At 34.2% G+C, this 26,832-nt stretch overlaps 2 protein-coding genes and 1 long non-coding RNA gene across 3 annotated transcripts; 2 read left to right on the top strand and 1 right to left on the bottom strand.

The window, feature by feature from the left end:
* The first annotated feature begins 913 nt into the window (after positions 1-913).
* On the top strand, positions 914-3,996 carry LOC110881760 (ACT domain-containing protein ACR10). Its single transcript, XM_022129924.2, has 6 exons — positions 914-1,301; positions 1,394-1,612; positions 2,144-2,249; positions 2,442-2,784; positions 3,272-3,556; positions 3,665-3,996. Exons 1-6 carry the CDS (start codon positions 1,154-1,156, stop codon positions 3,806-3,808), a joined length of 1,245 nt encoding a protein of 414 aa, XP_021985616.1. The 5' UTR covers positions 914-1,153; the 3' UTR covers positions 3,809-3,996.
* Positions 3,997-8,173: 4,177 nt separating this feature from the next.
* On the bottom strand, positions 8,174-8,688 carry LOC110940592. Its single transcript, XR_002593335.2, has 2 exons — positions 8,456-8,688; positions 8,174-8,338 (listed from the first exon to the last, which is right to left on the bottom strand). It is a non-coding gene; the product is annotated as an uncharacterized LOC110940592 (long non-coding RNA).
* A 2,011-nt stretch (positions 8,689-10,699) lies between these two features.
* Positions 10,700-16,444, top strand: LOC110881770 (serine/threonine protein phosphatase 2A 57 kDa regulatory subunit B' beta isoform). The gene is made up of 2 exons (XM_022129931.2): positions 10,700-12,221; positions 15,951-16,444. Exons 1-2 carry the CDS (start codon positions 11,052-11,054, stop codon positions 16,257-16,259), a joined length of 1,479 nt encoding a protein of 492 aa, XP_021985623.1. The 5' UTR covers positions 10,700-11,051; the 3' UTR covers positions 16,260-16,444.
* Positions 16,445-26,832: the final 10,388 nt, after the last annotated feature.

The raw sequence follows: 26,832 nt of genomic DNA on the forward strand, positions 1-26,832 counted from the left end.
TGTTTGCAGAGAATTCGAGTGTTGTGTGTTGTTTGTGTGGTGTGTACGACTTATGCCTTCATTTAGCTCGTTTTCCCCTTAAAATGATAAGAAAAATCCACTAACTAACTTCTCGAAAAAGGTGGAAGTCACCCATGACCACCACTAACGGTTATCTCTTCATTGAGCACGTGCCTAAGAAGCATATTCCACGAGATTCCAGCAAAGAAGTAGTCCACTACGTCCATTATCTGCATTTACACATTAAAAACGTGACAATTGTAACAAAACATAAGTTCTGTTAAGGATCCTGAATCCTCAGACTCGTGATCCTCAGACTTGTGATCCTCAGACTCTGGATCCTCAGACTCTCTGCATCAGCCATTAAGGATCCGTGATCCATGCCTAGTCTCAGGATAGATGATCCTTAGCATAAAATCCATGCCCTAACAAATCTCATATTTTTATTTTATTTAATAGATATTTAATAAACTAATAGAATCTAACCTAACTCACCTCCTTCAATTTAAATTTATAGAAAATCAATTATCTTTGTCTTTTATCATTTTCTATTATTATCCAAATTAATTTTTGTTTGTTTTTTTATTACTATTACTATCTTTTCCATTTAAGTAGTATTGTATTTCTTTTAGAGACAACTTTATTATATACCATTTTCCTATTTTAGCGTAGTTATACACGGTTAAAAATTTTTATGGGTTAAAATTTCCGTAATCTGTTAAAGATAACTTTATTATATTTGTTCCAGTTAGCATAGACGTTACTCGGTAACACATGGTCTAATAACCCCTAATAAATAATAATCAACTACAACAACCCTTTATTATATAGATGAGGTAATAAAAACATAAAATTATCCAAACAAATATCCAAATCTCTAAAGAAAAAAAAAGCAAAAGTTTGTTACATCAAACCAATTTTAAACACCTTATCTTTCCCCCTCTACAAAACAAACCCAAATCCACCACATTAAAAATAGTTGTATCCTTGTATATATCAATGACGTATCACACCATTATCCTCACCAAAAACAAACACTAGTTGCTACAAGTTTATATCAACCAGATTCCTCTCAAGATTCTATCTTAAATTCACAAAACTCTAATCTCCAAAACCCACAACTCAATTCACAAAACTTGCAACAACAACAAATATGCTACTAGAAGACATAGTCATAATCAAGCAAACTGATAACCCAGACGAACCGACTGTCATCACAATCAACTGTCCGGATAAAACCGGCCTTGGTTGTGATCTTTGTCGCACGATCCTGTTCTTCGGTTTGAGCATCGTTCGTGGCGGTATGTTTTGCAGTTTGTTGATGAATTATGTTATGTTTTGTTGTGTTTTTATTTGGGTTGAATGGTTTAATGGAGTTTTGTTGGATTTGTAGATGTGTCTACTGATGGAAAGTGGTGTTATATTGTGTTTTGGGTGATGGGGAAAAAGGGGACAATATGGAGTTTGTTGAAGAAAAGATTGTTGGAAGCTTGTCCGTCGGTTTTGTCCGCGAATACGCTCATGTTATTCCGGCCTGAATCGCAGCCGCCTAAGCCGGCGGATGTGTTTCTACTCAAGTTTTGTTGTCATGATCGCCACGGGCTTTTACACGGTAAGAATATCTGAATATGTGACATTGTAACGTCTTAGGTAAATCTTTTATCGGTCGTGGATAGTTTAGTGACTAGGTTGTGAATTTACGGAAATATTGGAACATATCGTGAAATTCGTGGGTTTGGGTTTAGTTTAAACGGGGTTGGGTTATTTTTGGGTTGATACTGGAGCATGTTTAGCTAAACAGGTCGGGTTCTGGTTGACTTGGTGGGTTCACGGGTTTGACCCGTTTGTATTTATTAATTTCTTTATAATTATAATATAATGTGTTTTTATGTCAAAATTTTAAAATTAAAAGAGAAATTAACATTAAAATTGTATTATATAAATTCATGTTTTTTATGTAAATTTATGATTTTATGATAAAAAAATATAATAATGGTTGGTATGAGGGGCTTCATATTACAAAAAATATCCAAATTCATAATTCATGTTAAGAAGTCTACAAATTTTTTTTTTTTTTTTTTTTTTTTTTTTTTTTTTTTTTTTTTTTGCATTTAAATTGGTAAAACTTGTTTTTATTTGGCAGATGTGACTCATCTTCTTTGTGAGCTTGAACTTGTAATTCAAAGAGTGAAAGTTTCAACCACTCCTGATGGGATGGTGATGGATTTGTTTTTCGTCACCGATACCAGGTTAGTTACCTTTTTTTAACTATAAAAGTGTTTGGATCCGCGTTTTGAAAGTGATTACTGATTACGACTACAATAAAAACGGATTGTAGAAGATCGTGTTTGGATATGAAATCGCAGATTTTGACCCCTAAATCATCTGCTAATCGGTTCCAAAACGAATATTATAACAGTTTAAAATTATAAAATTTTCAGGGAACTTTTGCATACGCTGAAGCGAAAACAGGACACACATGATCATTTAAAGGCGGTTTTTATGGATGCTATGATAAGTTGTGATATAGAAATGGTTGGTCCTGATTTCACAGCATGTTCTAATGGACCACCTTCTTTCGTTCCTCCCGCCATAGCTGAACAAACGTTTAATCTGGAGATGTTTGACGAAAATCATGAAACCAAACATGGGTCGGGCCGTTCTGTGTCAGTCACCGTTGATAACTCCCTCAGTCCTGCTCATACGCTTGTTCAGATAGTTTGTCGTGATCACAAAGGCTTGTTGTATGATATAATGAGAACATTAAAGGATTACAATATTCAGGTACTCATGAATGTTAAAGATTTCGGGGTGACAATTTTATATACGACCCTAAAAGTGATACGAAAATAATCAGGTTTTGAGTTGTCATGTCTAACATGTTTGATAATCATGGCGGTGTTCAGGTTTACTTGTTTAACCCGTTTAGTTAAACATTTTGACAAGACAACCCATTTAATAAAACAACTCGACCCATTTAGCCCATTTAGTACAACCCACCAGCCCGTCTAACCCGTTTACCTATTTAACCCGTTTAGTTAAACATGCTAACTAGACAACCCGTTTAATAAAAAAGCTTGACCCATTTAACCCATTTAGTACAACCCACCAACCCGTTTAAAGTGTTCACAACTTTATCAATGGGTTAAACAGGTCGTGTTCAGGTTACACACTGTTAGGTGTCTCCGGGTTCAGGTGGGTTGTACTAAACGGGCTAAAAGATGCACAATTCTTAGTTTAGAATTCTTATCATATATTATTTATGTAGTAGATTTCATATGGGCGGTTCACAAGAAAAGAGAGAAAAACTTGCGAGTTTGATTTGTTTATCGTGCAAGCCGATGGAAAGAAGATTATCGACCCAAGCAAACAAAGCTCACTAATTTCCCGCATTAAAATGGAAATATCGCGCCCTTTTAGAGTAGCATTGGTGAACCGCGGGCCAGACACCGAGTTGCTAGTTGCAAATCCTGTGGAACTATGTGGGCGGGGACGACCTCTTGTATTTTACGATATTACCCTTGCTCTCAAGACGCTTAATATGGGCATTTTTTCGGTACTTATATCCTTCTTTACATATCACATCCCAACTTTTTTTTTCTTTTTTCGCATTACATTTGTTTTTAAAGTTTTAAAGATTGTTAACTTATACATATTCTTATAGGCTGAAATTAGTAGACATTTGATTGGAGGGCGAGAATGGGAAGTTTACCGCGTGTTACTTGATGAAGTGGGCAAGTTGCGTGTGCCGAAAGGTAAATGTGAGGAAGCTGTTTTGAAGATGTTAATGGGTTGGGATAGATCATGATATTGGTTATTAGAAATGGGTTGTTTGGGTTTGAATGATTAAAAGTTGGTACAAAGTTACAAGAGAGTTAGTTGGGCTGGGGCCCAAGTCAGGGCCCAATTGTATAATTGTAAATTGAGTCCAAGTCCAAGTACATAATTACAAATTACAATAGATGATGAAATGAAGTTTATGGTTGGAGATTCTTGATGCATTATGAGTAGTTGTATGGTACATGTGTCTTCTGCTATTCCCATTTTAACGAACAAACATTTGAACTTGATTGATGAGACATATTTGCTCTTTGAACAAACCATGATCATAACTTGACCTGAGACTTGATTACAACGAACCGGGTTCGGACCCCAACTTGGACCCTTGAACGACTTGAGGTGAAGTTGAACCATTGAACTGAGTTTTGAACTTTCTACACATGGAAATTGAACTTGGGGCCTTTGTCACTTGACATTGAACACTTGAAATTTATATTGGAACCTAGTAAACCAATGACTCAACCACAAACACTGGCGAAGCTTGAGATTTCCGGTCGGGGGGTCAAAAACGTATATAGTAAAAAATTATAAAACCGGGGGGTTGAAAACATTTATACCTAATAAATTCTATACGAAAACTACATACCGGCCCCTTCTATCCTACGCCCCTGACCACAAACACTTGTGATTTGATGTAAAGATCTCTACATCTTGGTTGTGTATGCATGATTAACCCGACCTGGCCTCAAGGAATGGGGCCGTGCGTGTTACAATTTCTTATATTACAACAACAACAACCATGCCCAGTAAAATTCCACTTGTTGCAAAACTATTGATAGGGTCTGGGGAGGGCAAACGTTACAGTTTTTTTATATTAAATGATTAGATTTGGACCAAGTGGAATGACTAGGCCAGCCATTTTTTAGGTTAAGTGATTCTTGTACACCTAGTGTTGCTACATTTTTCTATAGTTCGGGTTTTGTAGTTTGATTAGAGTTGTCGTACCCTTTCTTAAGCTACGAATAGGGCACTGGCATGTAAAGAACTTGTTAGAATGTGATATGAGATCGAAGCCAGAAAACAACCTCTGACAATCAAGTTAGGAATATATATAGATAGAGAGTTTGTATATATATGTAATGTGCGTGTTTGTAAATAAATTTTTTTTGAACGGCAAATTTGGATCACTGACGGACCACTGGAGTATCATCGTGCCACCAGCAGAACCACCCGATCATATCCATCTCTACTAGGCAATAATGCCTATACACCAATTCAGGAGGAAACCCAATAAATCTAGGAAAACCCCCTTTGTGAGAATCGAACCCATGACCTAATGGTCATAAGCCTTATCCCACCACCAAGATACCACTAGACTATAATGCCATGGGTGCGTGTTTGTAAATAAATGGCATATAAGGATCTAAATAGAGTTGCATTAGTATGTGGGATGGATTAAACTTGGTGAATCAAATCTAATCAGGCGTCAAGCCTATACTTTGAGTCTAATAACTTAATGATGATCTAGCCTTCGTTGAATCTATTTTTTGTTAATGGACCAAATAGTCGTCAGAGAAATAGTGAAAACGGAAAATCTAAAAGTTGTAAGTAGCTATACAACACATATAGTTATATGTAATTGTTATTAATATAACAATCATTTTGGTGGGTTTGAATTCCCCATGAGATCTACGCAATGAACTAAACCATGTCCAGTATGAAGCTAAGATGAATTACACAATGCTAAATATTGTGTGTTTAAGTTGGAACATCACAAGGGTTTATAAGAGCGAGCCTAAGTTGGATTTGTTTTGTTTGTTTCATCACTTTTGTGATCATCATGTGAGCTTGAAAATTGTTGTGTTCATTTAAAGTTACTCAACCTCTAATTAAATGTTTAAATCTTGTGAAACTTTTTATACATATTAAATTCTTTGAATTTAAGCGAAGCAAATGAAACACATATGAGTTTTAGTTACCATTTAGTGATATTTTTTTAAACTTAAAATCAAACAATTACAAAACTTGGTTTTTATTTAGTGATTCTATAGATAGTTTCTACTCCAATTAACTAAAAAACTATCACTAAATAGTAAATAAGATTCTTTGCCACGCATGATTTCTAAAAACTTAAACATTTAAAAAAATTATAAGATTGGAACACCTCATGAAAAGTGACATTAGAAAAAAAAAAAAAAACCTTTGAACCATTTAAGTGAGACTATTGGGTGAAGTTTTTACTAGTTTTACACCAACTTCCAGCATCTATCTCGTTTGGCGTTTATCAAATTATATAAGAAAGATAATTTGTAGCAAATCGTCAGCAATAAGGATCATAACGGATGACCACTATCTCTCATCCACAACAAACCCGAGCTAGAAGTTCCACGAATGATTGCTTTCTCTCTTCGGTCCATAGTCCTCCCCCCTTTCACATTCTCTCCCTCCCTCCCTCTATATTTGGTTGTCCGTGACCACACATATCTCTCATTTTCTCTTCTAGTCATATCATCGTGCATTTCCCCCCTCTCTTCTACGTAAGTATTTGTAAATTCACGAATATCCATATCCTGTATGCTCTTACAAAATATAAGAAAATATATAAATATAAATATTCTACATTTATTCAATTTTTATTGTTACTAATATAATAACCTAAAATATTATATAAGTGAATGTTAATCATAACTTAATATTGTTATTTGTGCAATGATATAAGGGAATCAACAACAACAGATGTCATGCTAATAATATTAAAACAGTTGAAATTCAATAATAATTTTAATAAAAAAATATAATAATAATTCCAGAACTTTTGCGAATCTCCCCACCACTCTTAACCTTTCTTCAAAAGTATCTACTTGATGTGAGACGAGATTTTACCAATTATTTCACTGTCGTGTCATCGGGCAGGTGTCGAGTTTCCGTGCATCTGAGAGAGCCAAGAGACTGACGGCGGTTGAGTAGTCGACCTTAACCACAGCGTCCAGTGTCACGATAATTGGCACGTCGTTCCTTACCATTTAAAAAGAAAGTATCTACTTGAACATAATATCAAGTTATTATTGAGCTTTTTTCTTTATCTTATCTCCACATTAAGTGTCGTTCGACATGTATGGAGTTCATGATCATACATTTTGATTTTATCCATTATTGTTGTAGGTAGACATGATAATGGAGAGCCTTTGCTTTTCACTTTTATTAGTCTTTTGTTAATTATAACCATTTACTAACCAAAAGTTAAAAAATAGTTTTTTGTTTTACATAAAATATTAAATAACTTTTAGTTGACAAACTAGAGATTTTTTTTTTTTCGAGCCATTTGGCGAAGTCAACTTAGTTAAACAGATACGAAAACTAAACTTATTTTAAGATTCGAAAGGACCAACATTAACATATTTACACCTTATAAAAAGAAATATTATACGATACTTTTCTTCAACTAACACCTTAAGCACCTCATCTCACCTCCCTAGCAAGCTAAAGTTCCATTGATTTTTCTTCTTTCTATTAAGTAGTAGTCTTTTGTGGACCACGTACAACAGTGTAATAGGCGTTTGTAAGTTTGGCAGATTTTTTGTCGTGTTGATTCTTTTTTTTTTTTTTTGAGAGGGGGGGGGGGGGGTGTTCAAGTTTCAAGTTTTCCGAATCCGATTCAGATACTTAACGCCCCTAATAAATATACCACAACCTACACCTTTTAGAATTTGAACTTACAACTAAGGACGTAAATTTCTGACACGACACGAATCTAACATGAAATATTTCGTGATCGAAAGAGGTGCAATGCTTACTACTAGGAGTCCTAGAAGTATAAGATTATAATCTTTGTGCTTTAGTTGTCATTTCTTGTTTTTCATTTTCTTTATACCTGTATTTATTTCGTACTTATTAATACAAAGTATATTAATTCTAATAAATAGAAATGTGTTTTCCATAATTTGTTTTTTCATAATTTCAGCAGAAAAGTTTGAATTTTGATACGAGTGAAAGCTTAACTTTTAACAAATTTAAAGCTCAAAATAAAGTTTAGATTTGTAAACATCTACCGGATTTTTATAACATAAATTTCCATTCTATGAAGAGAAAAATCTAATAACAACAAATTTAATTTTTAAGTTTGCTACTTAGGGCATGTGTAGTCATAAAGCCCTTTTAGGGGCGTTATGCGACATGTGGCATGCCACGTCAGCAAGGGGCTTTATGGGGCGTTATGCAATTTGAGGCCGTAGTCATAAAACCCCTTTGTCATCATTACTCAATTAATTAATTTTCATTTTTTTAATAATTTCTAACTTTATAAAATTAAAAATCATTTCATTAAATAAAAAAAACATTACAATAAAATAAAAAAAACGTTGAAATAAAATAAATAAAAAAACCTTACACATAATTAAAAACAAAACCTTTTAATTAATTTCTAACTTTATAAAAACATTACATTGATAACTGGGCTTCTTGGCTCAATAAAACCCAAAACCTTTTGAGCCCAGCCCAAAACCCATAAAAAACAAAACCCTAATTCTTCCATCTTCCTTGTCTGCCTTCTTCTTCGAGCCTGCAACACAAAATGTCAAAAAAACAGAGCATTCAAACAAACCGAAAAAAAAAAAAATCAAACTAAATGCATGTATATGTATGTATATATCTCTGTGAGAGTGGAGGGAACACAAACCAAATGCATGGCGCCGCGAAAATTATCGCGCCACCCCCAAAAATTCGATTGATGGCGCCCCTTGTGGCGGTGTGCCGGCGCTATACCGGCGCTATGAGGGCATACCGCCCAGTGGCGGATCTAGAAGAGAAATTCAGGGGTATCCCAATTTTTTTACAACACAACGTTGGTTTTAAAAAGCGAGAATGATACAAAAGCGACAAAGTCTAAAACCGAGACAGAAAAATACACTGTTTTTAGTACGCAAGGCGCAATCTATTATATGAACTTTTTTATATACTTTTCATAAGACACTAGCAATATTTCCCCACAATTACAACATATTTTTAAAAACTTAAAATTTATAACATTACATGTACATCGTAAACAACCATAGAACTTATTAACACCACCATTCTAACTAAAACAAAAAAATAATTAGATTGACATTATGTATATAATGTTAATATATTTAAACTTAAATGTTGGATTAAATATGAGTAAACATTGAAACCAAATAATAAAATTCACCGTAACATTGAAACTAAATAATAAAATTCACCCAATGGTATTGTTTAAAATATGACTTACAGACAGTTTGTCTACTCAACATTAAAGTGCAGTACATTGACTCATTCTTCATCTTTTAAGTTGAGGGTAATATAGTAATTACCACTTTTAAATTTTGGGTAATATAGTAATTTGACTACAATATATTAGATGTACTTGTTATCTTCTTCATCTTTATCAGAGATAAACCCCTGTTTCTGAACTATCTCTTCTCCACAAGATCATCTATCTCTACCGGAGACCAAGAAGCTTAGACACAAACACCTTCACCGAGAAAGTTGAGGGGTAGCCCGTGCACCCCCTGGGATACATATAGATCCGCCCCTGATACCGCCCAATTATGCCGCCCCACTACGTTCGGACTTAACAAATGACAAATTATCTAAACATTTTAACGTTCTTTTCTTTGTTTGGCGGGTTGTCACAGAAAAAAAATATACCACAACCTACACCTTTTAGAATTTGAACTTACAACTAGGGACGTAAATTTCTGACACGACACGAATCTAACATGAAATATTTCGTGATCGAAAGAGGTGCAATGCTTACTACTAGGAGTGCTAGAAGTATAAGATTATAATCTTTGTGCTTTAGTTGTCATTTCTTGTTTTTCATTTTCTTTATACCTGTATTTATTTCATACTTATTAATACAAAGTATATTAATTCTAATAAATAGAAATGTGTTTTCCATAATTTGTTTTTTCATAATTTCAGCAGAAAAGTTTGAATTTTGATACGAGTGAAAGCTAAACTTTTAACAAATTTAAAGCTCAAAATAAAGTTTAGATTTGTAAACATCTACCGGATTTTTATAACATAAATTTCCATTCTATGAAGAGAAAAATCTAATAACAACAAATTTAATTTTTAAGTTTGCTACTTAACAAATGACAAATTATCTAAACATTTTAACGTTCTTTTCATTGCTTGGCGGGTTGTCACAGAAAATAGTAACCAGTTTTAATTATTCATGTTCTAAACATAACAACATTGTAAAAAAGTCCGTTATGTTTACATTACATTACAAAGTGTGTCCTTTGTCTTTAAAAAGTACAAAGATTATAATCTTAATTATTTTATATATAAAACTAATCATAATTATTATTTTATTTATTGTTTTTTATGATTATTTATTTTAGCATTGAATGTATAATGACCAAAATACCCTCATATGGTGTACATTCGGTCAAATTTAACCATAAAAACTATATGAGTTAGGGCTAAAGGACATAACGTGCAAGGGGTTGTAAACATCGCGTACATTTTTTGTACTTTTTGAAAACAAAGGACACACTTTGCAATCTGATGTCTACATGAAAGACGATTTTTATAATTTACTCAAATTTAAATTTACAATCTTTTTTAATGTCGTACACCACTTAATCATCATAATAACTTTTTAAACACTACAATATTACAATATGGATGGGCGTGGTACCGATACTGTACCGAACCGATACCGATACCGGTACCGAAAAATGTTCGACATGGTACGATACCGATACAATACCACTATTTGAAGGTAAAATTCAATACGAAAAATTCGATATCGATACCTAGTACTAAATACTCATCCAAAAACTACACTACCATTTGTAAATTATTTTTTATTATTATTCTCAAATACAATTTACCGAATCTCAAAACTTTAGTTTTCAAACATCTTTTTATCTTTTACAAATTTCACCCTTTTCAAAACTACATACCAAATTTAGTCTTTTTCTCTCTCTCACTCACTCACTCTCTCTCTCTCTCTCTCCATAAATGAATCGCCACCACTCATCTCCGCCGGTCGCCGGACGGCCCCCATCGCACCACCGTCGCTCCGCCTCTCCATTCCACATCCACTTTTAAAAGAGTACACCTTTTACTCTCCCCTCATTCTTATTTAATTTCCCCCAAATTACTAATCTAGGGTTTTGTTTTTATTTTCATTTTATTATTATCATTATTATTCTTATCAATAGTCGAAAAATTAGGGCTACTGATCTCACTCAATTCATAGATTTATAGTAATCACACGATTCAATTATCAATTATCAATTATGTTGAAAAATTTGATCAAACGAGGGCAAAAGAAACCCTCGAAACCCGATACGGATGGTTTCGGTAATGTTTCGGGTGGAAATCGGCAATCGGAATCTGTATCGAGTTCGAATGTTGTTGTAAATCAGTCTAATCAAGGTGCTGTTGGTGCGGCTGCTTCCGCTGCTTCGGGCCCTAATAATTTGGGGCCAGGAGGAGCTGCGGGGGCGGTTATCGAACCGCTGCCGATGTTTCGAGACGTTTCGGTGTCGGAACGACAGCATTTGTTCGTTAGAAAGTGTCAGGTTTGCTGTGTCCAGTTTGATTTTTCGGATACGTTGAAGATGGTTAAGGAAAAGGAGATTAAGCGGTTGAATCTTGTCGAGCTTGTGGATTATGTTCAGTCGGGATCGGGGAAGATTGCGGAGAGTAATCAGGAGGAAATGGTTCGGATGATTTCGGTTAATGTGTTTCGGTGTTTACCTCCGAGCTCTCATGAACATACAGGGTCGGAAAACGTTGAAGCGGATGAGGAAGAACCGTATCTTGACCCGTCGTGGTCGCATTTGCAGCTTGTTTACGAGCTTTTGTTGAGGTATGTTGTGTCGTCGGATACTGACGCGAAAGTTGCGAAACGGTTTATCAACCACTCGTTTGTTTTGAAGTTGTTGGATATGTTTGACTCTGAGGACCCGCGTGAACGTGAGTATTTGAAAACTATTTTACACCGAATTTACGGGAAGTTTATGGTGCATCGCCCGTTTATTAGGAAAGCGATCAATAACATCTTTTACAGGTTCATATACGAAACGCAAAGGCATAATGGTATTGGTGAGTTGTTGGAAATACTTGGAAGTATAATTAACGGTTTTGCGTTACCATTGAAAGAAGAGCATAAGTTGTTTCTTATGCGGGCACTTATACCGCTTCATAAACCGAAATCTATTGCTATGTATCATCAGCAGCTTTCGTACTGCATCATTCAGTTTGTAGAAAAGGATAGCAAGTTGGCAGATACGGTTATTACGGGTTTGCTTAAGTATTGGCCGATTACTAACTGTCAAAAGGAGACGCTTTTTCTTGGAGAACTCGAAGAAGTATTGGAGGCGACACAGGCTACTGAATTCCAACGGTGTATGGTTCCTCTTTTCAGACAAATAGCTCGGTGTCTTAATAGCCCTCATTTTCAGGTCTGAGAACTCCTTTATCTTATATTTTAAATAATTTTGGGTAGTTTTATCCTATGAAGTTAATATCGGTGATATATTGGTTATCGGTCTCCATGTAAAATATCAGTCAGAATATTATCGGCGATATTGACCGATATTTGACTCACAAATCACCGATTTTCCCGATATCAGTATCTTTCTTGTTAGTTCTACCATTTGTCTTTCTTCTTATTGGTGCTATTAGTGTTTTAAGTCTTAATTATTAATTGTTAGTGTTAAATGTTAGTGTACTAAGTCTTAATGAGTTCCTACTTGCTACAATTGTTAGTGTTTTGCAAGTTGCAAAAGGTCAATTTGTTAATGGTAGGAGAGTATACTGAATTGTTAGTGTTGAATTGCTATATATATAAATTCCGCATGATATTAAATTACCGATATCCTACCACGATGACCTATATCTCAAATATCGGTCCTTGACTGATATCCGATTTTTCACCGCATTAACTGCTTAGGCTTAACATGCTGTTTATGTTAAGCTTAATGGATGATTCTCTAATTAATGTAGCAATGCTAATTAAGTCGGTATTAATTGTATGCTTATTTAGCTATGTTTAGGGAATATATCTCATGGGTTGAGTTCATTTCAGAACTCTAAATAACTACAGAACTTTCAGAACTCTTAATAAACAATCATTTTATATATAAGTTTTTGTATTTAGGATCTTCTTATCATCTATTATATGTATTTCTTTGATTACATACATGTTAAAAGTAGTTTACATATGTTTAATTGCCAAAATTATATATATGTGTCATAACTAATTACATATATGTAAAAAAACTAGTTTATATATGTGTAATTATAAAATTACATATAAAAAATGATAAAATTACTCTTAACATGTATGTAATCGTAAAAATACACATAATAAATGGTAAAATTATCCGAAACATAAAAATATATAAATAACAAGATTGTTTATTAGGAGTTCTGCGAGTTCTGTAAATATTTATGGTTCTGAAATGATCCTGGCCCTATATCTCATAATATTAACCGTGATTAAAGGCACTCGAATCTTTTTCTAACTACAAAAACCACTCAATTTTCAATAGAGTTCTATTGTTGTGAAGTCTATTTTTTAATTAAAGTTAACATTAAGTGATAGTGACCTCAATGGAACAAATATGTAACCTCGTTACTATTTACTCATCATTTTTTTTCAAGTTTGAGGTAATTATGAAGAAAAAAGGCACTAAATAATAGCCGAGTTTTGTTCTATTTAGGTCTTTCAGTTTAAACAATAATGAAAATTTTTGCAACAATGGAACGATATTGAAATTTGAGTGGTTTATATAGCTAGAAAAAAGTACGAGTGACTATATTGGAACAGTATTGAAACTCGGTTACTATTTAATGATTTTGATTGATGTATGTTCGCGATTAATTGATGTTAACATTTATTATTAAATTGCATATTGATGGCGCCTTAGACCATGTGTAGTGGGAGGGGGAAGACCCTTGGGCATTTTGCGCCATGTGGCGGTCCAGTCAACATGTGGGCATTGTGGGGCATTATGTTAAAAGGGGTGTAGTGGGGATGTGGGCATTTTGGGGCATTATGTTAAAAGGGGTGTAATAGAATTAAATAAAAAAAACCATAAAAAAATGCTATTGGCCAAAGAAAAATTTGAAGGCGTTTAAAAAAGCACGCTCTGGCTTTTTTTTCAAAAAAAAAAAACGCCCCTAGGGGTGGTTAGATGGCGTGTTTGGGCGTTTTTTTTGGGAAAAAAACGCCAAAAAGACCCCCACTATGGGTGTTCTTAGTTGAATATCAGTGGTTCTTTATATAGAATAGGGGAACTTTTTCGTCCAATCAAATGATCAATGATTAATTTCATTTATTTTGGTTGTTTGTGAACAATTGATGGTCATGGTGGCCTGACTTTATTGCGTGTGAGATTCTGAGTCCTTATTTTGGACAGTCTGATTTACTTACAGTCACAATTTTTGAGTTATATTTTTCATTTTTTCTTAAACCAATTTACACTACAACCCTTGAACTTTAATAAAGTTTTCATTTTGAGTTTAGAACGATTTTCCTGAAACGTGATTTTTTATGGGTTTTGTTTTTTATCAATGCTCCACGTGAGTTATCTTTAGCTACACTTTGACGTGAGTTTTCGTTATGTTGTTTCTAAACTTATCGGTTGTCCGGTTGTTTTAAACCGTTCGGTTTTTTAAATTGCTCGGCACTCATCTCTAAATACACCACTACGACGTGTCTTTTTTGTGAATTTTCGTAACGTTGTTTTCAAACCAACTAGTTGTTTTAAACCTTTTTTTAAACCGTTCGGTTAATAACCGCTCAACACTTTTCTCTAAAAACACCGTTGCGACGTGTTTTTCTATCTACGTTTAAACCGACTCGTTGTAATGCACGGCCGTCGTGTTTATCTTTATATACGTTTTGGTGTAAATTTTGTTCTAATAATTTGGCTTTCATATACGACATAACTTTTCTGTGACTTCTTAAATATCCCGTCGTGACGTGGTTTTTTAATTGTTACGTTCCCGATTTGCTTATTTTTATATACGTTTCGAACCCGCTGTGGAGCGCCGGTGGTAACCCACTAGTTTGTAATAAATATGGAACATATACTTCTGATGATTTTTTTGATGATTAAAAGTAATTACAAGTAAAAATAAGACAAAGTATGTGAAATGAACATTCAGCCGACAGACAAACACACATAAATATGTATGTATAAGCACACACACAGATGTATCTGTGATACATACACATCTATATTTATTCATATGCATATATATTTCTACTTATTTGCGCATAGGACAGCATATGTGCATATCCATTTCTACTTATTTGTGCATTTGCATATACAACCATGCACACATCTATATTTATTCATATGCATATAGGGCTGTAAACGAACCGAACAAACACGAACAAAGCTTTGTTCGTGTTCGTTCGTTAAGGAAATAAATGTGTTCACGAACGGTTCATGAACACTTACCGAATGAGATTTTATGTTCGTGTTCGTTCATTAAGGAAATGAGCGTGTTCGCGAACGGTTCACGAACACAAACGAACACAAATAAATTTGGCGAACACGAAGAAGGATAAAGATAGATGGCCCAGAGAGTAGCACTCGAACTTGAATCCCTTATTGTGGAATGGGGGTCGATCGTATTCGTGGATGTAAATAATGAGAAATGAAAGGGAAATGATGTATAAACAAGGTGAAAGTGGGTTTCCTAGTTTAATTGTTAGGGAAATAAAATAAATAAAAGTTTAATAATATAAAAAATACAAATAAAATATAAGAAAGTACAAAGATCTTCAATTAAAACACAAATATACGAACATAAACGAACGCAAATCAACGAATGTTCACGAACACCTTACCGAACGTTCACGAACGCAATCGAACGAACGAGACCTCTGTTCATGTTCGTTCATTTAACTAATCGAACGAAATTTCTTGTTCATGTTCGTTCGTTTATTAAACGAACGACGAACATAAACGAACTTCCCGCCGAACGGTTCACGAACTGTTCGCTGAACGTTCGGTTCGTTTACAGCCCTATATGCATATATATTTCTAGATGTATATATAGATGCACACATCTACTAATTATTGTACTAATTGAGTGGAACTTCGTTCTCTTTTATACAAGCTTACGTCATCTGTAAATATATTTATTCGGTCAAATTCTATTTTGTTTTTCAGACAGCAGAACGAGCTCTATTTTTGTGGAACAACGAGCATATCGTCAGCTTAATCGCTCAAAACCGCAATGTGATTTTACCATTAGTATTTGAAGCACTCGAAAACAACATTCAATCTCACTGGAATCAAGCAGTGCATGGATTAACCGTCAACGTGCGTAAAATGTTTCAAGAAATGGATGCAAAGTTGTTTGAGGATTGCCAGAAGCAGTATGCTGAGAAGCGGGCCCACGTCGACGAGGCAGCCAAGCAGCGTGAGCTGACGTGGCAAAAACTTGATGCTGCTGCTGGCCCCCACCAAATAAGGTGAGGGATTTTCACTGTTGTGTTGGTTTTTCCTTTTTTTTTTGTGGTTAAAACTACATCAATGATTATTAGGCGAAAAACGGTCTATGTAATTTTAGATAGCATATTAAGTATACTTTTGCTGTTACAATATTTGATTTGTTCTTTCTTTCCAAAGAAATGTGTTAAATTTTGTGTGTTTTTGGTTTATATTTTGGAAACTATACGTTTTCTTGATCGTCGGAAGGATAATATTTAAGTTTTTAGTCCCGAAGGTATTATTACAAGGCATTGATGCAGGTGTTCAAACTAACAACACAAGTTGTTAAGCTGAACAAGTTGCATCCATGTCAACCATGGGCTCAAGATGTTGATCGTTGTTGGTTACACCGTTGACTTTTTTTTTGAACGGTAAAGAATCTTACGTGTAAACCACCCTGTTCGGGGCTATGTCCAGGGTGGACTCCTCGACCGTCATGAGACCGTACCCTCCTCATGCGCGGGAACCGGATGAAATCCGTAAATCCTCTCCCTCGGTCAGGTTCGAACCCAGGATTAAAGTCACTGTTGACTTAGAATAAGAACAAACCTTTGGCCAAATACGCCATCATCTATGGTTAGTTGTTCGATCATCGATGTAGACTTGCCAAAAAAGAATTTGAACCAAAATGGGCTTGAATCGACTATACAGGCGGATTGTTTTTTTTTTCTTTTTTTTTTAACAGGCGTTTGTAAAAGATTATTTGGAAACATCTAAAAGTTATCTACGTTAAAGTGGATTTAGTTTATTCTCCTTAAGTTATTAAAAGATTTTAACTTTTATTAGTTGTGTCAATCTTGTGAAATTTTCATCTAATTAAGTGACGTAAATGGAATGCAGAGCCAGCTCAACACTTTTAGAGGCCTAAAGCGAACTAAAGATCTGGGCCTACACTCGTGCCAAAATTAACGTTATAAATCAAGAATGTTAAAGATTTTGCAACCTAATAAGAACTAGAACACTCCACTTTAACTAATTATTATAAACCAACAACCAGGTTCTTTTGCGATGAAACAAAGATGGGGATTTTATGAATATAGAGGTAAAAGTGTGCAACTTTGTGAGTAAACCACAAAATAATAATAACAACAACAACAACAACAACAACAATAATAATAATAATAATAATAATAATAATAATAATAATAATAATAATAATAATAATAATAATAATAATAATAATAAAAAACAAACAAATACATTGTGACCTTAAGGTGTGTTGGGCTTTTCTGGCTTTGTAGCTGGATAAAAAAAGCACAAAAACTGACCAATAGGTCTCGAACCATTGACTTGCTTTTACGTGGATATGTAGTTTACTGCTAAACCAACAGCTTGTTTTAATTTTAGCTAGCCTAATTTTCAAATATATAAAATAATTGTTTCTTTCTTTTTTTTTTTTTTTTAAATTAACTTGGAGGCCCTAATCAAGTGGTGACCCAAAGCCCATGCTTAGATGTAATTACTCTTGGGCCGGCCCTATGGAATGTATACGAATTGTAGTTACTGTATAGTGATTATTATTATTACTACTACTACTATTATTATTATTATTATTATTATTATTATTATTATTATTATTATTATTATTAAATTTTCATAAACTTTAAAAGTAGGAGGTATTAATGAAGAAAAAAATAGATGGCACTTGTGCAAACTTTTTTAGATGAGTGTCCATATATTAATGGATAAATTATAGGTTTTGTCCTTATCTTAACATCATTGTTTAGACGGTGTGCTTTTCAATGAGTTTTGACAGGTTTTGCCCTTTATAGGAAAAATCCTTTCATATTACGTTCTTTGGCTCTAACCTAGTTAGTTTTTCTTGTTAAATCTGATCATGTGGACCCCATATAAGGGTATTGTTGTCTTTTCCCTTCCCACACACTCTATTCTCTTTCTCTCTAAGAACCCAGATATTCTCTCTCTCTCTCTTTAAAAATCCACGATCAACACTACCATCCACCATGTCCTCAACCACCATCCAACAACACCACCATCCATCCAATACCGCAACAAAAAACTATAATCCAATCGACGGAAAATTTCAAGCCCCTTCTTTACTCACCAAATCACCACCAAACAAAACCCCAATCAACCTCAGTCACGACCCAAACAACCACCACCAATGGCGTCATAAAGCAGCGGCTTAACCTTCAAACTCCACCCACTCCTCATCGTCAATATCTTCGACCACCACACTCACGTCAAATGTCAGTCGCAACCGCCCACCGCCACAGTCTTCAAATTAAAATCCAAAGAGAGAAAGAGTGAGTGGGTGAGATAGAGAGATAAACCAGACAGAGGGTGGGTTATGGTGGCCGATTTGGGGTTAGGGTTCTGATTTGGGGTTAGTTTTGGTTTGAAATAAAGGTTATGGTGGCCAATTTGGGGTTAGGGTTCCGATTTGGTGGCCGATTAGCGGATAAACCAGATAGGGTGGGTTATGGTGGCTGATTTGGGGTTAGTTGTCTGAAATAAGGGTTATGTGTCACACCCCTAAAATCCACAAGCGGAGTATCACCGCATGGAGGAGTGACTGACCAGGATCAAGCCACCAATCATATTGAACAACGTAATTAAGTAAATAAAACCAAGCACAATATAATTGGTGTCCAAAAAAAAGTAACCAACTTTAAGTTAACAGCGGAAGCATAAAACGTAAAACCAAAACATAAGTTCAATAAGTTCATAAAGTTTAACATGGCACACAACTATCCATGTCCCACAACGACCACGCCTCCTCGTGCAAGCTCCATAAATACCTAACGACCTGCAAGGCATGTAACAACAAATCAACAACGAAGTTGAGCGAGTTCACAGTTGGTTGTTTGGTTTTAGAAGTTTGTTTTGAAAACCATAAGTTGTTTCGTAAACCACGAGTTAACCAGTATCTTTGTTTTTCCCCAAACCATATCCATAATCAGTGGGGGCTTCCCCATGTGAACCACTAGACCGTTACCATATTGACAACTGACGAAAGTAAGTTGTGCCCTAAGTCAATGTCTATCATCATTGACTGAGTGCCCAGATCCATTAGTACACACCCGTCCTACCGGCACGGTGTGAGGCTTGTCAACCCTAATATCACTATTAACTAATGACCCCCTCGCCATTGGCCCGACGATTAAGTCGATATAAAAATGAGGGACTTAATGATAGAGTTTTGTCTAGTAAGTTTAGGGTTGTTGTCCTACCCAAGGAGGACGAACGTACGTATTCTACCCAAGGAGAATACGCAGGATTAATATTGGCATCCTACCCATGGAGGAAGGCGGTACGTATCCTACCTAAGGAGGATATGCAGGTTCCGTTTTAGTTTCTTAACCCATTCCCAAACCACCGGGAATCCCATGCCTTGTAGAAAGTGTGAACTCACCTTGGTTTGCTCGGTTAGATTAGTTACATGGGCGAAGGATAGTGGGGGCGGGAGGGGGCGGCCGACCCCCCGAACTTTTCGCTCAGTAGTGGAGAGTATGTAGTTTTCGTATAGAAATTTTTGGATATATACGTTTTTGACCCCCCATTTTATAGAAATTTTTGGGTATAGACGTTTTCGACCCCCCGGTTGGAAATCTCAAGCTTCGCCACTGATTAGTTACTCTATTAATCAGGAATCAAGCACGTCCTAATAAGGTACAGATAACAATCAGTTTCTCGTGCATGCATAACACGTATCCTACGTACGCTTTATCTACTCATTACTTCTATCACGTACCACACAATTTTAATGTCACACACTGACTGTTGCGGAAGATCATAGTTAAAAATACACATGTAACTCTTGTTAGAAAATATTTTCTATGTGTTGGAATTTTTAGAAAATGTCGCCATAGTTTCCTTTGTAAATGGAGGTGTCCATGCTATTTAGCATATCATTTTCTTTTCAAAATAATCACAATAACCATCAACAAACACTTTACATCACCAAGAGCAAAAACTATATGCTTTATATAATAATCATGAACTTGATATTTCACAAAAACGTGTAGTAACTTGGTAAAGTGTTTAGTGGGTTTAGTTACCTTCCAAAGTGTGTTTACTTCTTTTAAAATCTCATTCTTGCAAAGGTTTGGTGTTTACAACTTGTAAACAAAATTTACAAAAATTATTCTTTTGAACTCTTCTTGTAAATAAAGTGTCCTTACACTTATTTTATTTACAAAAATGGTGTAAGTGCAAGTAAAAGTCATGATCTTTTAAAATCGACTCTTGAACATGGTTTGTTTAGAAAAATCTTTTGTAAATCTCGGATCTACATGATCACCAACTCATTTTGTTTTACTATATTTCAAGAAATCATCTTTATTTCTCAAGTTCATATTTTTATTAGAAGATGATTATTTTATGTAAACACATAACCATCTCCTAACCTTGTTAAATCATGTTTCTAATCATCCTTTAACAAGTTCAATATAGTGATTAACATCACATTACCAAGAATCAACAAGTAATCAACAATATGTTCACAACAACATCATACTAACAACATTTCATCATATTTCATCTTTATGTTCAAGATTTATGTTCATATCTTTTAGGGTTCTAGTGATAATCAACATACTACATCTTTTAACCATTAAAGTAGAAGTAAACAAGGGTTAATTAAGAACTTACAACTAGCTTTAAGCTAGGGAAGAACACAAGGGAAAAAGATGATGAAAATGATGAATGAATGCAAGTGATGAAAGCTCCTTGATGATCCACAAGCTTCAAGCTCCTTTAATCACCTTCTAGTACTTGAGATGAGCTTGAAAATGGTTGTATGGTGGTGACAAGGTGGTGGTGGTGGCGGTTCTAAAGTGAGCCGAGAGGGAGAGAGAGATGTTGAGGGAGTGGGGTGGTGAAGTAAGGTGTGAGATATGAAATGATTTGGAGATCACCTTGTCATACTTATAGCCATACCTCCAATATCTTGTCCAAGATATCAAGCAAAATCTAATTAAAATAATAAGTAAAATCTTTGAGGTATGGGTGGAGGTATGGTGGTGGTGATGGCCGATTATAGGCTAGGGGGAGGGGGTGTATGTGTAACATGTAACTACTAGTTAGATTATAAACCAAAACCAAGCATATAGTTAGTTTAGTTAGTTTACTAGATATTTTAGTGGGGGTTAGGGGGTTCGGGGATCATGACTAGCACAAAAATAATTAAACAATGTTTCTAGCAATATTTTGGTGTTCCGGGTAATGTCCGGTTGTTCAGTTAGATACCGGTTCGTTAAAGTGCTAAGTTGTACCGTATAGTGTCTTTAATGTAACTTTTTGTAACACTTTTAATTCCCAACACTTAGGGAAGCATTCAGGACCATTTAGTCAATTTTTCTGCACAAGACTAGTATGTTAAAAAGCACATGTAAGTATGACGCAGTAATCAGAAAGCAGTTAAGTAATTCAGCACAGTCATTAAGCACAATTTAATATTAATTAATCGCACGGATACATGTAATCATGAGGGTTGTCACATTATGGTTTTGATTGCGGTTTGAAATTGGGGGTAAGGTGATTGTGGTGGTGAACTGAAAAAGGGAGATGGACGGGTGGTAAGGTGGTTGTTGTGGTGGTGAACTGAAAGAGGGGGGGTGGCCGGGGAGTAAATTGGTTGTTGTGGTGGCGGAGAAGTGGGTGGGGTGGCGGTGAAGGCTGAGGTGGGGTGGTGGCAGTGAAGGCGGGTGTTGTGGTGGTGATAAGGGTGAGATGTTTTAGAGAGAGATAGAGAGATGAGAGTAAATTGACAAAATTACCTTCATGTGCGTATCACATGACTAGACTTAACAGACTTTTTTAACTGAGTTGGGTGTAAAGGACAAAACGTGCAACAAACTTCCATGTAAAGTGCAAAAGCTGTCAAAATTTGTTGAAAAGGACACCGCCTGATATATCATATACGACATTAAGATAAAGGACATTTCTTTTAATTTTTCCTATATTAATTTGCATTAGCTACTCTGTCGACAATAATTTAAAGTGTCCATATATTACAATAAAAATGACAATGCTAGACATCACTCTTAAACAAAAAAAGTTTTTTTGCTAGATGGTTGATGGAACCATCCTATACTTTTATTGTTCTAATCAATTATAAGGGCATGTGTTAAACTTGGTTGCAATCAATTATAAGGGCATGTGTTATACCTGGTGAGGATGAGTGTAAGTGTGAATTACATGAGACATCACGTAAGAAAGATAAACACTCACTCTCACTAACCATACGTTATACCTAGTGAGTATGAATGCAAGTGGTTTTTTTGTTTAAATATTATAATACAATTCGTAATTAGCTATAAACAATTATTATTAATTATATTTTAACAATAAATAAATAAAAGCTTGCCGGATATCATCTGCAAAATTCTGTTAGATATCATCTTCAAAATTCGTTTTGATATCATCTTCAAGCACGCGCCAAAACAATGAGAACCGTTTACGAGACTAAAAGCTACTATATTTTGAAAACTACTCGGTTTTTGTTAAAATTTACATCAAAATGTTTAGGAAAAAAAGAAAAAGTGTGTATTTAGTTTCTTTAAAAGGCTAGCGAGTACAAGTTATTTGAGAGAATATCAAGTTTAAAGTTAGATGAAATATTATACTATAATACTAAAAAATTATGGCATGAGGTGTCACTTTCTTATTGGTTGAGCATTTTACAAAACACGTCCATGAGGATACTTGCGCTTTCATTCCTCAACCTCACACTTGGCATAACGTTTTGGTAAGTGGAGTTCTACGTGACGAGAGTTTCCTCTCACGCTCACAATGTATAAAACACTAAAGGTAATTCATATATCGATCTCTTAAACTTATTTGACGTTAAATCTAAGACGGAAACATGATTAACTTAATTTTGACTTGACAACAGTTAATATTACTTTCTATACTTTTTGTAAAAATTCTGTTTGATCCCATATATATATATATATATATATATATATATATATATATAGAGAGAGAGAGAGAGAGAGAGAGAGAGAGGTATATGATATTAGGATCATAGGGTGTGAGTTGGCTACAAAGTGTACAAAGTCATAAAACACAAAAATTTCAACCGTAAAACACACTCAAAACCCACAAATAACAAAATGAAGATTACTAAAACGCCATATTTGTGGGTTTTGTGTTGTTTTTTGGATAATAAGGCTTTGATTATCGAATGACCAACATTAGTGTGTTTTATGTTGATTATCATGTTGTGTTTTATATTTATAGTTCTACGATGGTGTGTTTGAAGTTTTTATGGACTGTTAGGGTTTGGATATTGTATTTTATTGATCTTCACTCTGTTCTTTGTGGGTTTTGAGTGTGTTTTATGGCTGAAATTGTGGTGTTTTATGACTTTGTACACGTTATAGGAAAAATAGACTTTGTAGCCGAACCCCACCCTAGGATCATATTACAAACATGTATCTTTGTACAAACTGTAAGAACCAACAATTTAATGACATGTGTCCTTAATTAAAAAAATGATTTAAGTGTATTTTAGACTTTTTATACCCTTTTATTTATATTTAATTAAAAACAATTATTAAATTATCCCAAAATTCATGCAAGATTAATTCAAATCCTGATCTCTCAATCTATTCTTCATCATCGAATCAGCATCGTAATCAGCATCATCATCAACATCATAACCAGCATGATAAGCAGCACTATAATCAACATCATCGTCAACATCCTAATCAACACATCGTCAACATCAGCACCTTAATCAGCACAGTAACACTACCGTCAGAACATCCGACGGTAACATCCCACACCACTACCGTCAGCACATCCCGTAATCAGCATAACACTGTAATCAACACATTAATCAGCACCGTAATCAGCACAATTCATTTTTTAATTTTGTAAACAACAGATACTATTACACTACTAGCACAATTTCATTTTTTTTAATCTTATAAACAACACATACTATTACATACTAGCACAATTTCATGTTTTTGTTTTAATTATGTAAATAGCACATACTAACTAGTAGAAAACAAGTTGATTTAAATAGGCCCCCAATAACGACACAAAAAGAAAAAATAGCGACACATAAGAATTACAAAATTACAAAACAAAATAAGAACTTACGTATAGCTTTAAAATCATCACAATACATTTTTCATATTAGTACATTCCAACTATATAAATAGCACAATTGTAAAACACATTTTTGTAACATTTTTAAAGGTCACTTATATAAATAAAAAAATATAGCAATATGATACTCATATTAAAGATAAAAAATACTTGATTCTATGGTATCATTTTTTTTTTAAAATAATGAAGGATATAAAAGTTATTTTAGTTTAAAAAACTTGGTAAAAAAGTTTATAATGGAAAATGCCTAAATGACTAAAATACCCCTAACTTGATAGTATTAATTATAGGGGTTTTATTTGTAATTAATACCAATTTTTGATTTAAATTATCAATAACTCAGATTTGTTCTTACGGTTCTTACAGTTAACATTGTTTTTACAGTATCTCAACTCGATAATACAATATAACTTAATAGTCATTATTCATAACTATGGGTGCAAACGAGCCGAGCTACTCGCGAGCTACTCGAGCTCGGCTCGAAAAAAAAGCTCGAACGAGCCGAGCTTAAACGAGCTCGAGCTCGAGCCCGAGCCTAAAAACAAGCTCGTTTAGTAAACGAGCCCGAGCCGGAGCTTTGCTTATCGAGCTCGAGCCGGCTCGCGAGCCTAATCGAGCTTTGTATTTATATATTTTTTATTAATATATTAAACATATAATTATATAATAATAATTACCATTTATATAAATATAAAAAATAACTAAATTATATGTATAATAATAATTACAATTAATATAAATTAATTAAAAATACTAAACGAGTCGAGCCCGAGCCGGCTCGAGCTTGAAAAATTACCTTCGAGCCGAGCTCGAGCTTCAGAAATAAAGCTCGAATCGAGCCGAGCTTGAGCTTTCATATGTTAAACGAGCTCGAGCTCGAGCCTGGTCGAGCTCGGGCTCGGCTCGTTTGCACCCCTATTCATAACCCATTAATAGTAATAATCCTATATATGATTCTTCGTTAGAATGTTCCTTACGCCAAGAATCTTAATAGACCTTGTTTATTCTTATTCACACACTGTATATAATATATGCATGTAACAACCTTAATACAACTCATATCCATTATGATGATGAAATCTCGCTGAAGCAACCGCACAAATATTTATTACTCTACATCTAACAACATAATACTGTATAAGTATTCAATATATAATTTCTTAATAGAAATCCAAGGGAAGGTTAATTAACGTAAAAGACCACTTTATTGTGCGAAGCATATGCGAGCATCTCAACCGTACATTTGACCTACCCTAGGCCTTCAATTAAATGCGGTGGTACAATAATAATTAAGTTGACATAATTACGCACGTTATAATGCATAATTATGCATGAGTTGGGTTAAACTCTAATTACACACGTTATTTGCACAATTGCACACATTATTGCATAATTACTTACGTTATAATGCATAATTACGCATGTTACGTAATTACGTACGTTATAATGAATAATTACGCACGTTATAAAAAAATCAAAACCCACATGCCACCAAACATGAAAATTACGAATGAGTTGTTTCTACCCTAATTACACATGTTTTTTTTGAACAGCCAATGTTTTCCCCTTAAATACTTACACCTCTCAAGGATTGAACCTTGATCTTGCCACAAGAGATAATTCATCTTAACCACTAGGCTATAACCTAGGTGGCACTAATTGCATATGTTATACACATAAATACGCATGTCATCAGGTGGTTGTGTACGGTCGCGTACGTTAAGGGCATTTTGTATTTTTAAACTTTCTATAGAAATCTAATAATAGTTGTAAGGATCAAAGTTTTACTATCGTTTGGATTGCGATGAAATATATACGGACAAATTTAATACCAACATGAATTTATATTATCCAAAACAGAAAAATTAACTGTTTCAATTGAAGAATTCATCAATATTCTTGTTCGTTTTCAGCCTCCAAGCTCACGTTGTACATTCAATTCATCCCAAAAACTAGTCGAATAAAAAACGAGACAAGTAAACATATAAGTTAAATTGTAATAATACTGAAATCTTTTTGAGATCAACTAATAAATTTATACAAGTCGATCAACGATCTATCATATAATATTGAAATCTTTCTAAGATCAACTAATAAAGTTATACAAGTCGATCCATGATCTATACTTATATTATTATTTGAAATGACTATTATTATTATTATTATTATTATTATTATTATTATTATTATTTTTAATTTGCGGGTTAAAGTTGGGTAGGATATTTAAACATCATTTACAAGTTATTATTATTTTGCGACCTCCAATTATTTTAAAGCATTTCTTTTTATAACAGAAAGTTGACGAATAATTTAAAAGGAAACAGCAAATTACAAGTTAAAAATCCTCCCGTACTAATCATTATCCCGGTTTCCACTCTATTTTTCTAATATTATATCTTATAATTAAAGACAACTGTTCATTAGATAAAATACCGTTTTATACCTATTCAAATCAGAAAAAAATATCAGTGAA

Source organism: Helianthus annuus, chromosome 1 (assembly GCF_002127325.2).
Source record: "Helianthus annuus cultivar XRQ/B chromosome 1, HanXRQr2.0-SUNRISE, whole genome shotgun sequence".
NCBI classification, from domain to species: domain Eukaryota; kingdom Viridiplantae; phylum Streptophyta; class Magnoliopsida; order Asterales; family Asteraceae; genus Helianthus; species Helianthus annuus.

Excerpts from the sequence above, each read along its gene's own strand:
- LOC110881760 (XM_022129924.2), top strand. The coding sequence starts at position 1,154 with ATGCTACTAGAAGACATAGTCATAATCAAGCAAACTGATAACCCAGAC. Across the intron at positions 1,302-1,393 it reads TTTGAGCATCGTTCGTGGCG|ATGTGTCTACTGATGGAAAG; the intron begins GTATGTTTTGCA and ends TTGGATTTGTAG. Across the intron at positions 3,557-3,664 it reads TTAATATGGGCATTTTTTCG|GCTGAAATTAGTAGACATTT; the intron begins GTACTTATATCC and ends ATATTCTTATAG.
- LOC110881770 (XM_022129931.2), top strand. The coding sequence starts at position 11,052 with ATGTTGAAAAATTTGATCAAACGAGGGCAAAAGAAACCCTCGAAACCC. Across the intron at positions 12,222-15,950 it reads TTAATAGCCCTCATTTTCAG|ACAGCAGAACGAGCTCTATT; the intron begins GTCTGAGAACTC and ends TTTGTTTTTCAG.